Below are 13943 nucleotides of genomic sequence, written 5' to 3' on the forward strand. Positions count from 1 at the left end.
TTTAGTGTTTAATATATTATTGTATTACCATTTGTATATCTGTCAATAAAAATTCTGTCTTGTGTTACTTTATATTGTCACAAGGATTATGACCTTGTTATAGTAATTCATCACACTTAGGGGTATATTTACTAAAGTTTGGGTTTATAGAAGTGGAGATGTTGCCCATAGCAACCTGACTCTACTTAACATTTATCTTGCACCTTCTAGAAGAGAATTGCTAGAATCGGTTTGGTTGCTATGGGCAACATCAGTTCTTGTAAAAACCCGCACTTCAGTAAATTTACTCCGTATGCCTCAATAATAAGGTTGGACAGTTCCCACTTTTTTAAAGGAATAATGGTCATACACAAACACGATGTGAAGTATAAAACAGATTTCTTAAGCAAAAATAAAAAATGCATCATCTGAAAAAGAGCATATGCAATTTTAGCATATATTCAGTCCCTCTACCAATCCGCCCTATTCCACCTCTGTTATTTTCACAGGATGAGGTCTAGGGATGAACATCGATGGTCGATGTTTGCTGACCATCAATGAATATCTTATGTTGTTAGTGTTTTTACCATTCGATGGCGGCAGGATCTGATTGTGTTGCGATGGCTACCTTTTTAAAAAAAAAAAATGCTGGGAGCTGCACCGTCCCTGGCTGCAGCTATCTGCATCGGGCATCTTGATCGTTGGAGGCAGTTTCTGTCTGCCTCAGAGATGTGACCTGTTGTGTCAGCGTTCCGGGCCCCGCCCCCGATCCTACCCCACGTCTCATCCCCCCTCTCTGCTGCACTATAGGAATGTGTTTTGCGCATGTGCAAATCATTTAACTATTGTTTACCATTGAATACTTTTGATGCGATGGTTACTTACCATCACAATGAAACTTTTGACGGTGGAAGCCCAGCCATCATTTGATGGTGGGCTTCTGATGTCCATCTTGAGGCCATTTTTCATCCAGGAAGCTACTAAAACTGTCATTCACGCCCTCATGTCCCAAAAATGTTTTTGGAACATTGTGCTCTCCGGCCTAACAAACTCGTCTTGCCTATCTTCAGTCTATCCTCAACACCGCTGCCTATGTAATTTTTCACTCATCACTCCAACTCTGCTGTTTCTCTTGCCAGTCCCCCCTTTGGCTTCCTGTGTCATGCAGAATCATGTTTAAAGTAAACGCCTCTCACAATGCCCCCCAACCACTGTTCTCCTCTCTACATCTCCAATTTGTTTCCACACACACTCCCTCCAGCTCAATTTGCTCAGCTAGTGACTATCACCTCATGTCCTCCCTGATCTTCTCCCACTCACGGTTCCAGGATTTCACCTGTGCTGCCCCCAACCTCTTGCATTCCCTCCCACGCCTAATCAGACTAGCATTTAGTTTCTCTGCCTTTAAAACGCTTCTCTTCATTGAATCCTACCGACCCCGTCTTAACGTTCCAGCCTCTGCATTCCCTCTCCCCCTTTGTGTCCGCCCACATCTCTGCTTGAATGTAAGCTTTTATAAGCATGGCTCTCTCCTAATTTCTCAATGTTATTTTGTAAACCAGTGTGCTGTAATCATGAATATATGTAATATAAAAAACTTAATGCAAACAATTTCTGGATATGTGGAAATATGTAGTCTATTCTATCCTCTTTGTACGATGCCACGGAACGCTGTTGGAGTTATAGGTCATATAAATAAAAGAAAATATTAAAGGATGTCTCACAAATAAGTATTATGTTGGTAGAATAAAAGCTGTTCAGAGCAGAGACAAGTTGCTATATACTGTACAGTTTCTTTGTATATGTAAATACCACACAAATTTTAGGTTCCAGAAGTGGACACACAGACAAGCAGAAGAGAGTTATCAACCCCCCCCTCAAAAAAAACAAACAAACTCAATTGCCGCATGCATCCATGAGAGGTGAATTCAGCACCAATCTAGGAGGACACATCTCACAACTGATAAGAGTCCTGAAAACACAATGTTGGGATAGTCCCTTCCATTTAGTATTGTCCCACCTAAACTGGGACCGTTGGGAGCTATATAGAGGACAGCTCCACTTTGAATGTGCAAATGTAGTGTAACATTAAGCATAATTATTGATGGAGTCAGTGGGGGTTGTTCCTTATACCCGGGACTAATGGCAACAGGAGAAATTCAGCACAAATATACAATCTATTGTAGGTTGCATTCAAATCTCATCATAAACTAACAAAACAAATTATTATTATTTTGCAATAAAAAGATTTTAGGAATAGAATTGAAGTTCTATGTAGTGTGGAGTTCTGTGTTAACAAACTGGGAAATGCAGAGAGGTGCACAAAGTAAGGTTGGGTTGGGTTGTGTGACTCATCATCACTGTCCTATTAATACTCAGCTGTAGTAAGTTCAGCAGTGTAACGTAGCTGTGGGCACGCTGTGATGACACAAACTGCATCATCATCATCATCAAGTACATCCAGGAGAAAGGGCATTTAGGGCTTACTGACAATACATACTCTAAGCTCCTCTGGTCTGTTAGGAACACAGGGGCCCTCTGATGGCGGTGATGAGTGGATGACCTCCTCTTCTCTGGGTTCTTTGGCCACTTGGTTTCCACCTTTTTTCACCTTTCGCACACAGGCGTACTCTGCAGTCACAGCATTGACTTGAGATTCACTTAGGGAACTCTCCATCTCTTCTCGTGAACCCACACACTCATACAGGGAGGTCTTTGGGAGCTGGGGGTTGTAGTTCACGTTGGAGTACGTAGCATCATCATCAGCCGAGGCACTTTTGACCTGCCATTGTGGAGAGTGGTACAGTGGGTCCATACTGACAGGTCGGAGATCTGGAGGAACAAAACAGTGTTTAGCATGACCTCTGACCACACAGTCCCAGTGTATGTAATGTACATCATGTGAGAATGCACTAGCACATAAAAGTCAACATTTTTAGAAATAATCGAGAAACTTTCTGATAACTAATTACAAACCATTACCCTTAAAGACTCTACTGCTAATTATGCAGGAAGTACCTAAGTAGAGGTGGACAGAAATTGAATTTTGTTAAGTGGCATAGCTATCGATGCAGTGTGTGCAAACGGGCAGATGGGTTAAAGGGGGCAACATACCGCACGCCCTGAACCAGAACAAACTTTCACTGTGCATCCCCAAGCGGGCCCCCTCATACTGGCTGCTGGTGTCACCATCTTTCCAGCAATGTCCTTGGAAAAAGTGCCCCAGCACAGGAGATCCCAAAGACTCCGGCACTGTGACAGAGACCTTTCTGTCTTCTGCGCATGCCATATCTTTCCATAGAAATTGACGGAAAGGATGGCATGGCGGCCTCTCTAGGTGTAAAAACAAGACTAGACTTCACTCACGGGAGTCTCCTGGTCGTGGTCTCTGGATTTCATGCAGCTTAGTGTCAGACTTGCTGAGTGATCGCAGTTGAGTCTGACGAAGCAGTGTCTGTAAGAGATGTGGCCATATTAGAAAATGTTTATTGTGTTATACGTTCATTACACCAGAAACAACATACTAATTCTCAGAAACACAGATGTATGCTATGCCGATATTTTCGCAGTTGAGCGATTATCAGTTAACTACGCATTCGTCTAAGTTACATTGCGCATGTGTCAAGGTACATTACCATAGTTGTTCGCCGTGACTTTGTACTCTAAGGGTGGTATCCAATTAGCCCCAAACAGTGTTTGGGCGCTAATTGATCCCCCTCGATCGGTGAAAAATGGGGATTTCTCACCAATTATACCCATTTTTGTGCCGATGTTTTTTTTTCACCCGATCCTATTATTTCAAACAAAATAATAGAATATATCTCACGAAAACAGACAGGGTCCACGATAAGCTTGCAGACCTATGGGTTTTCACCTTTTTCGGGGTGAAAAAAAAGGCACTTATCATGGATTTTTTTTTATGTGTCCCGAAAAATATCCACGATAAGTGCCGGCGTCGGGCGGCACTTTGGGGCTAATAGGATAGCCCCGCCGCAATCATTTAGCAGGGAGCATTTGTGGGTGGTAACAAGGAGAGATGGCAAAGAACACAGACATGTTGTGACCATTTTTGGGGCGTGTCATACCATACGTCCGTGATCCAGTACGCAGTGAAAATTGCTCCAGCGCCTCGCGCCCGTCCTGAGTAGCCATAAGGTAACAGAACTGTGATAGTCGAATGATCTGCGACCGTTGCTGCGCCTTTGTATGCAGATACTTGGATTTGCAAAGCCGCAGGCGGGCATCTCAATTCAATCCTTGACGTCTGCGACATTTGCACGTTTTCGCACAGCAGTTGAATACACAGAAGCAGCAGCGGCGGCGGCAGTAGCGTACAAAGCTGAATCAGATCATCACTACAGCAAGCAAGATGTTGTGCCATGTCAGTGCACAAATTCTTTGTTCACACTGTAACACAAGTTAAATACAATATTTGCATTTTTCTTGAAACATTGGTAAATAAGATGTGTTAATACCTGAATTTTATTGGCATTGTTATTCAGAAAAATAATGAAATATGCGAAAAATCCCTGCAGTAACTAAAGTGTTTAAAAGTGTATAAAATGCAGCACATAGCCGCCCGGCAGAGTAGATCTGCAGAAACACCAAGCCTAGCTGCCCAGAAAGTCCCCACCGACCGAGAGGAATGGGCTCAAGCTAAGTCTGGAACCGGCTTATTTGCCAAAGTAGAAGCATACTGGATGACCAATATGATCCAATGGGACACAATCTGCTTGGTACCCGGACAACCACGTTTATTGAAGTCAAAGGTCATAATAGTGAATGCGATAGGCGAATCTCTTTGGTCCTGTCGACGTATATGCAGAGAACCCGCACTATGTCTAGCGAATAGTAACCTGAGACCCGGTCTCCAGAAGAAAAAGTACCAACATTTTTTTGTTGATATGAAAATTGTAAACCATCTTCGGAAGGTAACCAAGTCTGGTATGGAGTTCCAGGCTCCGGCCCTTAAAAAACACTTTACCTCTACGGTGTCTTTCCAGGCAGCGCTGAGGTCCGCTTGCGCTGTGCATCACTCCCGGCTGGTGCTGAGGTCTGTCTGTGCCGCTCCTGCTCCATCCGCTCAGTGTCCTGTCACTGAACATGTGTGTCTTCCCAGCATGACAGCACACAGGCTGTACGCAGAATCCTTCCTAAACCACAGTATGGGCACAGCTATGTTGGACCTGATGCTCTTCCTCCACTCAGAGCGCTGCTCCCAGACCAGCTGATCACAGCATCCAATCCCTGGGGATCCTCCACTATAAATTCCATTTCCTGACTGGCCTCTGTTGCCAGTACAACGTCGCTTCTGCTGAAGTTACAGTTCTGTGCTGAGCTCCCAGGTACTTTGTATCTGAACGGTCCCAGTCCGTTATATTCCAGTTCCAAGTCTGGTCATCGGTACCATCCGATACTTCTATCATCAGTACCAAACTGACCAAGTACTGCAAATGATCATCATCGGTCCCAAACCAATCAAGTTCTTCAATTCATCAACATCAGTCTGTCGAAGCTGGATAATTGGCTAAGACAGAAACTGTTTAAAATTAAATCTGCACGACGCCATTTTGCGAATGGCATACAAGACGCCATTTTGCGACTGGCCGCCCAGCGCCATGTTAGCGAATCTCACACATAAGAACATACGGCGATGCTATTATTTAGCGTCGTGCGATTCCCACGTAACAGAAAGATGTTAAAAGTCGCACAATGCTAACTAGCGTCTTTTCCCAATACTTACACACTGCACACTTACATAAAAAGGTTCCCTAGCATTAAAGTTAATATTTAAGGTTTTATTCATTATCAGTAATGTTGTGAAATACATGTTGTTATTTGATATCTAAGGTTTAGTGCATGATAAGCAGACCATGTTTGGTGTCATTCTAAACCACTGTGTCTTTGCAGATTTCCTGTTCCATCGGGGAAGAAATCGCAACATGTGTCTGCAAGTTATGGATCATAGAGAGGTAGGGATTGAAATGTTTCCTGTAATGCAGCCAGTCTAATTTGTTATGCAGCGGGAAAATGGACACAAAGTGCTGTTGGAGGCTGGAATGTGACCATACGATCTGACCTATGAACTGTACTGTAACAGAAGAACCAGGAAGAAGAACCAATGGAATCATGCCAAACTGTTCTATTGTTTTGCTTATCCCTGTAAGAGTATATATGCAGGCTCTCTGAAACTAGATGCTAGTCTTCTTGCTTTGCTGTTGACGGAGGTTTCATCTTTGATGCCGGGATCTGGATCCAGAGCGCGTTCATATGTAACTACTGTACATTGTGACTATGATTTATTTGCGCTAATTGTATTTAGATCACAGCGTGTAACCATCTGCTTTTATATTGAATAATAACTTTTTGTGCTTTGGAACAACAATCAAAGTCTGAAAGCAATTATTTCTTGTGCGACTCATAACGCTAAACAGCGACAATTTAGAGTGTATAGATAGGTAGGAATCGATAAGTCTCAAACCGATCAAGTTCCTTAATTCATTAACATCGGTCTCAAACCTACCAAGTTCTTCAATTCATCAATATTGGTCTCAGAACGATCCAGCTCTCAATCCAGCATCATCGGCCCCAATCAGATTCTGCCAATCTCTTCAGTATTTTATATCCAGTTTCCATTGTAACATGCTGCTCAATAAAGACATTTACTTTACTGTCCTCGCCTTCGGGCCCATCATCCTCTACAGTTCATATTACTCCTCACATCTTACATGAGAAAGTCCTGATTCAAGCCACCCCTTTTTATCCACATCCCCCAAGTCTCTTCAGCCTCCCACACCTGTTTCAACCAACTCCTAACCTCAGGCATGACATGGAGGACTGCACGGTCTCAATGAAAAATGAGAAACAGCGCCTAAAATCAGTGGACCTTCGCTGGCTCACGTGGAAGACGCTGTTTCTATTGGCAATAGCTTCGGCCCGACGTATGTTTGATTTGAGCACTTTGTCTCATGGATTTATGAGACAAAAGTGCTCAAATCAAACACACGCTGGGCCAAAGCTATTGTCAATAGAAACACCGTCTTCCATGTGAGCCAGCGAAGGTCCACTGATTCTAGGGGCTCGATAGGAAGAGACTAAAGGAGCCACAACAATAGAAGTAAATCCTATTGAGCTATGGGGGAAGGAAGGGAGGATGAGTATGTAGTTTCCCCTGAAGGTCTGAATCTCTGGTAAGACTGGTATTATGAACTGGTACTTGGATGATGTACTAAGTACGCACACTGTGGCTTTAGACCAGGTATGGGGAACCTCAAGCCTGGGGGCCGTATAAGGTCCCCGGAATCATTTGGTCTGGCCCTCAAAGCTTTTTTTTGCTAGCCTCATCTAGCTAGCAGGGTGCCTATATTGGCACCCTGTAGCCAGAATCTATGCAGCAGTGCCGCCCGAAGCATCCTTAGAACGCTTCAGATGGTCACACCCCTGCGATTACAGCTCCCCATAGCATCCTTAGGATACTTCGGGCATTGCTGTAATTCACGGCGATTGTGGCCCCGTCCCTGTGTGACGTCTCACAGAGGGAGGCAGCCTGCACCGGGCCCTCGAATAATGTTATAGATGTCAAAATGGCCCTCGGCAGAAAAAAGGTTCCCCACCCCTTCTTTAGACGCAGCAATGACACAAGAGACTGGTATCACGAGATGGTACTAACCCCCTGATTCAGAGCCGGACGCTCAGACCAAACCATGTTCTGCAAGGACACTATCTTGTCTCTTGGTATAAAGACACACTGGGACTTGGAATCCAGCAGAGCTCCCAGATGCAGCATCTGTTGCGACGGAGAAAGGCTGGACTTTTGCCAACCATGCATTTGAAGAACCTGCACATCCAGGAGAAGACATTCCTCTAGAATAAAAGGAGACTGAGCCGCAATTAGCGGGTTATCCAGGATCTATATCCCTTGAAGACGGAGTTCTGCCGCCATCACTGACATAACTTTTGTGAATACATGAGGAGCCGGATGAAAGACCAAATGGTAATGGAAGTCGCACAGAGGGGACCGGGTCGGCAGCATCGGTAATTGCAACGATGATTATAGTGTCCAGAGGACGCTCTAATCAGCGGCACAGACTGCACGGCGCATGCCAGGAGCGTCTAAGGCCGCTCCGGCGGCGCTGTAGCAAAGATGTATGAGGTGCACATTGCTCCATCCAGTTACACAACAGCAAATATATGTATTCCTAGGCACGCACAAAAAAAATCTAATGAAAAAAACCCTTCAAAACACACAAAATGCCAGATGTAATAAAGACAGCTCAAAGCCCATTACTATCAAGATTGATTTAGAACATACATTTTATTCAGTTCACCTCTTCAGATTTCCAGCCTAATTGCAAACATATGCACATATCTACCATAGCTTGTGGAGGGGTCTTTAAAGACCAGAGCATAGGAATGCACCTTGAACTGCACAGGGCAGTCAAAATAGATGCAATTGTGCAAATATGAAGCCACTTGCTGTAGAAACTAATGACATCATGGAGAAAACTCTTTGCTAGTACATTTATGTACATTTTTATACAGCCCAGAATATGGCTCCTCCATTTTATGTTGGCAGCAGGTACACTTTAATGATACATTAACGAATATAGTTGCTAGTTACACTGTAGCTCTCTTCTCATTACGTTAATTATTAAATTACTTTGTCGGTCATTCGAAACCTAGATCCATATACAGTATATCTTCAGTCATGTAATTTTATTTACCACGTCAACAAGGGCCACTCCGCTGGAACAAACATTCCTCATCTTCCTCTTCTTCCTATTCAAAGAAAGACATCTTAGAATAAATGAATACTTACTAAACCTGCTCTATTCTCAGGGGTTTAATTATCAAATAGCAATTAAAGTTCTGTGAATGTGCAGGATTTAAAATTATTGTAGTTTAAAAAACTCCTGCTGGCACAATCGCAGAAAATCTACAGTTTATTTTTCCCCATTTCTTTGTTAAGTATGTCACTAGGAAATATGTTACAGTATAAACGGAACCCAAAAAACAAAGGAAGGGGGGGGTTTCGGGAGTCTGTGTGTTGAGAGCAAAGCAAAAAATGTTGTAATGAGAGGGGTGCAAACACTTTTTTTGCATGTAGAGTAAATACTGGCTGCTTTTGTATGTAGCCCACAGCTGTTGAATAGCTTTCGTTAATTTTTACACTGCAATTCTAGACAAATTTGGAGGTGCGTGTCCAAATCAGTTTGGACATGCCCCTCCTAAATGTAAATCTCTGCATATTTTAAAACTGCCCCACCTGCGTTGCAACATGGTTTGTCCAGATGCAAAGTTACTTGCTTTATTTATTGCTTTGCTCCCAACCAGTATCAGTGCGTCTGTGCCGGCTCCGCACTAAGAAGTGCAGCACTGCCTGGAGTGTCCCGAGGACGCTCCAACGGTGGTACAGTCTACAATACTGGCTGCAGGGTACAGTTCCAGGTTGTCTGCTAGCCAGAGAGCAAGGGCCAAAAGGCAATGCCAGTGCTGCACACAGGGCACTGCGTTCTGTGTGGCGGCACCACTTGCACACCCCTAGTTACGGTCCTGCTCCCAACTCAGAATCAGCCCAAAGGCCCCCACACACGCAGCGATATAGTGGGCATGATATTGTCTGCTGCACACTCCCGTGGGGTCGACCGTCACTCCTCCAGATCTCTTCTGTATGCAGAAAGATTTGGAGAATCGACGAATGATCCCACGCTGGTCTATGCAGGGGAAAGGGGCGGTATATTGGGCTGTCGGGCACCTGATTGCTCCGTGTGGGGGGCCCGTCGCATCGTGGATTACATTGCTGGGTACACATCGTACCGTGTGAACCCAGCTTTAAGATTTCTCAAAACAACACAAAGTGGCACAATACTGTCAAGAGAATATAATTAGGCCTACAAAATTAAGAGTTATGGTAGACTTATCCTTTAACTATATTTCTTTGAAGTCCATAGGATCCACAGGGATACCATGGGTATGTGTGGTCAGTTAATGTATTACTACTCTCCTCTCACCAACATGTTTCGGCTCTGTATGAGCCTTGATAAAAGACTGAAAATTTACCTGGTGTAAAGACTAGAAAATCTACTGTTTACAAGAAAGAAGACTGTGAACTTTGTCTTTGGAGACCAAATACCCTGGAGGGTGCGCACTTTTGCAAGTACTTTTGTTTCTTGGTATTCATTTTGAGGGAGTGTGACGACCTCTTTTGCATCTGGTGCTGCACTGTGAAATTGAAGCGCAGGATTCTCATGTTTTTTTCGGTTCAACCGTAGGAATAGTTGGTGGGTTGGAGTAATAGGTATACAGGTATGCATCCTGAATGTCCAGAGAAACTTTGAAATCCTCAGGCTCCAATGCCAAGACAATTGATCGTAGAGTTTCCATGCGGAACTTGGGCACTCAGATAAATTTGTTGAGGGGTTGGAGATTCAGAATAGGCCGATGAGACTCATTCGGCTTCTGAATCAAAAAGAGTGGTATGAAAACCAATTCCTCTCTGATCCGAAGGAACTGGCATTATCACACTGAATGCAGCAGGGAGTGAATGGCCTCCTGGTGGGCCAGGGTTTTGACAGGGTCTGATGGGGGATCGTGACAAAAAAATTGCTGGGGATAATGCCTCTGGAAGGGTGGGGGCATAGCCCTGAGAGACCACTTCTTGGACCCAGGCGTCTGTTGTTTGACGGCAAGAGTCGGAAACTTGAAGAAGTTGGCCTTCCGCCCTAGGATCCCACAGGAGTAGGCCCGCCGCTTCAGGAGGAGGGTTTGTCATCAGACTTGGAAGCTGGACACCTGGGCGACCAAGACTGCTTGAATCACGGCTTGGTGCTCTTGTGAGAACTAGGCTGCCTTGGAAAGAAATGTCCTCTTGACTTACCCTGGGGGCGAAAGGACAGAAAAGAGGACAGCCTAGGCTTAGGGGCAGCTGCTGATGGCAGAAAGGCAGATTTTGAGGCTGTCACAGTAGCCACAATCTTATCCAACTCTGCGCCGAACAGCCTGTCTCCAGAGAAGGGTAAGAATTTGAGTGCCTTCTTGGATCCCGTGTCCTCCTTCCAGGACCGTAGCCAAAAGGACCGGCGGGCAATTACAGACGTCGCAGATGCCTCAAAGCCAAGGAGTCCAGTATCCAACGCAGCTTCTCCAAAATAAGAGGCCACTTCCTGAATATGGGAGATGTATGCCAGTTGTTCCCTGGTAGCGCCTGATGGAAGGCTCTCTTCTAGTGCCTCTGCCCATCCTTCAATAGCTTTAGCCACCCAGGCTGCAGCCATAGCTGGTCTAGTGATAGCACCAGAAAGCGAGTAGACTGACTTGAGACAAGTTGCTAGTTTTCTATCTGTGGCATCCTTAAGGGAGAATGTAGCCGGTAAAGGCAGCATAGAGCTTCTTACTAAGCATGCCACATGCGAATAAACAGTGGGAGGGACTTCCCACTTAGTACACTCCTTAGTAGAGAGAGGGTAAAAAGATGCTGGTCTTTTTGGGACCTGGAACTGTTTGCCAGGAGTACCCCAAACTTCTCTCATAAGCTGAGTGAGCTGTTCTGATTGAGGGAATTCAGCCTTTGACATTTAAATATCGGGGTTTGAGGCTCAGGGGCCGGTTCATCATCCTCTATATTCAGGTTTGATTTAACCACCCTCACATAAGAAGTAACATCGACTGTTGAATGATGGTGCTCCTCGCCACGGAGAGAGAACCTTGTGCATCATCTGCCTCCTTAGATGATGTGTCTGAATCCAAAAGCAGGATGGACTGAGAGGATGATACAGTCAGCTATGTGCCTTGGTGGCTAACTGTTTGTCCACCTGTAACTTTTGTTGATAGGCGGCAGACATCTGAGCCAAATTCTGAACTGAGTGGGCATAAACATCCACCCAGGGATAATGCATCAGGGGTACTGACACAGTAGGCTGTAATAGCTGTGCGTAGCCCATGGTGGGAAGGGGGCTGATAAGCGGTCCACTAACTACGTCATAACTTGAGACAAGGAGGACACCCACGGTGGCTCCTGAACAAGGAAGGAAACCAGGGAGAGTCCAAAGCACAGCCCTGTTACGATGGAATATCAGCAATGGGGAGCGACAGAAGAGCGCCCCTAAATCTGACACCCTGCCATAGCCAGAAGAGTCTTAGCTGTGAGCCACTTGAGCTCCACAGAATCCAGGGGTTCAAACGGAGGACCCCGGAGGGCACGAAGCACTACTGACAAATCCCATGGAGGTTGTATACGGAGGACACCCCAGGGGAAGGTGTGGACATCCGGTAGTGGAGCAAGTCTACACTGGAACCAAATGGATAGAGCAGAGACATGCACTTTCAGTGGGGTCAGGCAGAGTCCAAGATCTAATCCAGCTTGAAGGAAGGCCAGGACTCTGGAAATCCTAAACACTTGGGGGTCGTAGCTTCTGGTACGACACCATTGGAAATATGTATGCCACACTCTGTGGTAGATCCGAGCAGAGGCTGGCTTACGCGCTCTGAGCATAGTTTTGACTACAGAGCTAGAGAATCCTTTGGACTGCAGGAGGGATGTCTCAAGAGCCACGCCGTCAAAGACAGACGACCCAGGTCCGGGTAAAGGCAAGGACCCAGAGACAACAGGTCCGGTCGTTGAGGCATCCGGAACAGAGTGTCGATGGAGAGACTCCAGATCTGAGTACCAATGACGTCTGGGCCAAGCTGGAGCCACAAGAAGGACAGTGCCTCAGTCTTGTTTGAACTTCCGAAGAACTCGAGGAAGAAGGGAGACTGGAGGGAATAGGTACGCAAACTGGAAGGTCCACTTCAATGATAATGCATCTACAAAGGCTGCCTGGGCATCCCTTATTCTGGACCCGTACACCGGCAGTTTGTGATTGTGTCGGGAGGTCATGAGGTCCACCTCTGGGAGGCCCCATCTGCTCACTAGGAGTTGAAAAACCTCTTGGTGAAGGGATCATTCCCCGGGAAGCATGACGTGACGGCTGGGGAAGTCTACTTCCCAATTGAGAACTCCCGGAATGAACACCGAAGAGATGGCAGGAAGCTGATCCTCGTCAGAATACGTGACACTTCTGTCATTGCTGCCCGACTTCAAGTGCCTCCTTGATGGTTGATGTAAGCCAGCATTGTCGGACTGTACCTGTACAGGTTTTCCGTGAAGTATGTCCTGGGCCAGTATGAAGGCCCTGTAGACAGCTCGAAGTTCCAATATGTTGATTGGCAAGGTTGATTCGATCGATGTCCAATGGCCCTGAAAGGAGTGTGGTCCGGTCACTGCGTCCCAACCCCGTGGGACTGGTACCCGTTGTTAGGAGTACCCAGTCCAGGATCCAAAAGGGGCGACCCTTGATTAGAGGAGATGTCTGTAGCCACCGAGATAGGGACAGACGCTCCTCCGTCTGAGGTTTGATCCGATGGGGTAACCTGTGCCACCTGGAGAGGATCAGCCTTTGCAAAGGCTTGGAATGGAACTGAGCATATTCCACCATGTCGAAGGTGGACACCATGGATCCCAGACCCTGCATTGCTGAGTGGATAGACACCCGGCGACTGTGGAGACATCTGCGCACTTGTTGTTGAAGTGTGGAGATCTTGTCTGATGTCAGAAAGATTCTCTGATCCTGAGAATCCAGCAGGGCTCCCAGATGAATCATTCTCTGTGAGGGATTCAGGGAGGACTTTTTCCAGTTGATTAAGCTTCCGTGCTTGTGAAGGAAAGCAATGGTTAGCTAAAGATGGCGGTGAAGCACTTCTGGGGATCCTGCTAGGAGCAGGAGGTCGTCCAGATATGGTAGTAGTCGGACACCCTGACCATGCAGGTGGGTTGCCATGATAGCCATAATTTTGGTAAACACCCATGGAGCTGTGGACATTACAAAGTGCAGAGCCTGAATTGGAAGTGTTGCTGTAGTATAGCAAACTGGAGATATTGCTGATGTGAGGGCGCTATAGGTACATGTAGGTACGCATCCTGACTG

The 13943-nt window shown here is 45.8% G+C and overlaps 1 protein-coding gene across 1 annotated transcript in view; it reads right to left on the reverse strand.

The window, feature by feature from the left end:
- The window catches only part of LIME1 (Lck interacting transmembrane adaptor 1), a 31801-nt gene that overhangs the window by 13295 nt on the left and 4563 nt on the right, over positions 1-13943 (reverse strand). Inside the window, exons 2-4 of the mRNA XM_088466986.1 lie at positions 8703-8757; positions 3346-3433; positions 2480-2811 (exon numbers count right to left, since the gene is read on the reverse strand). Coding sequence (XP_088323112.1) covers positions 2480-2811; positions 3346-3433; positions 8703-8757 — 475 coding nt within the window. The remainder of the gene's footprint in view (positions 1-2479; positions 2812-3345; positions 3434-8702; positions 8758-13943) is intronic.

This window comes from Taudactylus pleione, unplaced genomic scaffold (assembly GCF_031769625.1).
Source record: "Taudactylus pleione unplaced genomic scaffold, aTauple2 ptg000069l, whole genome shotgun sequence".
Taxonomy (NCBI): Eukaryota; Metazoa; Chordata; class Amphibia; order Anura; family Myobatrachidae; genus Taudactylus; species Taudactylus pleione.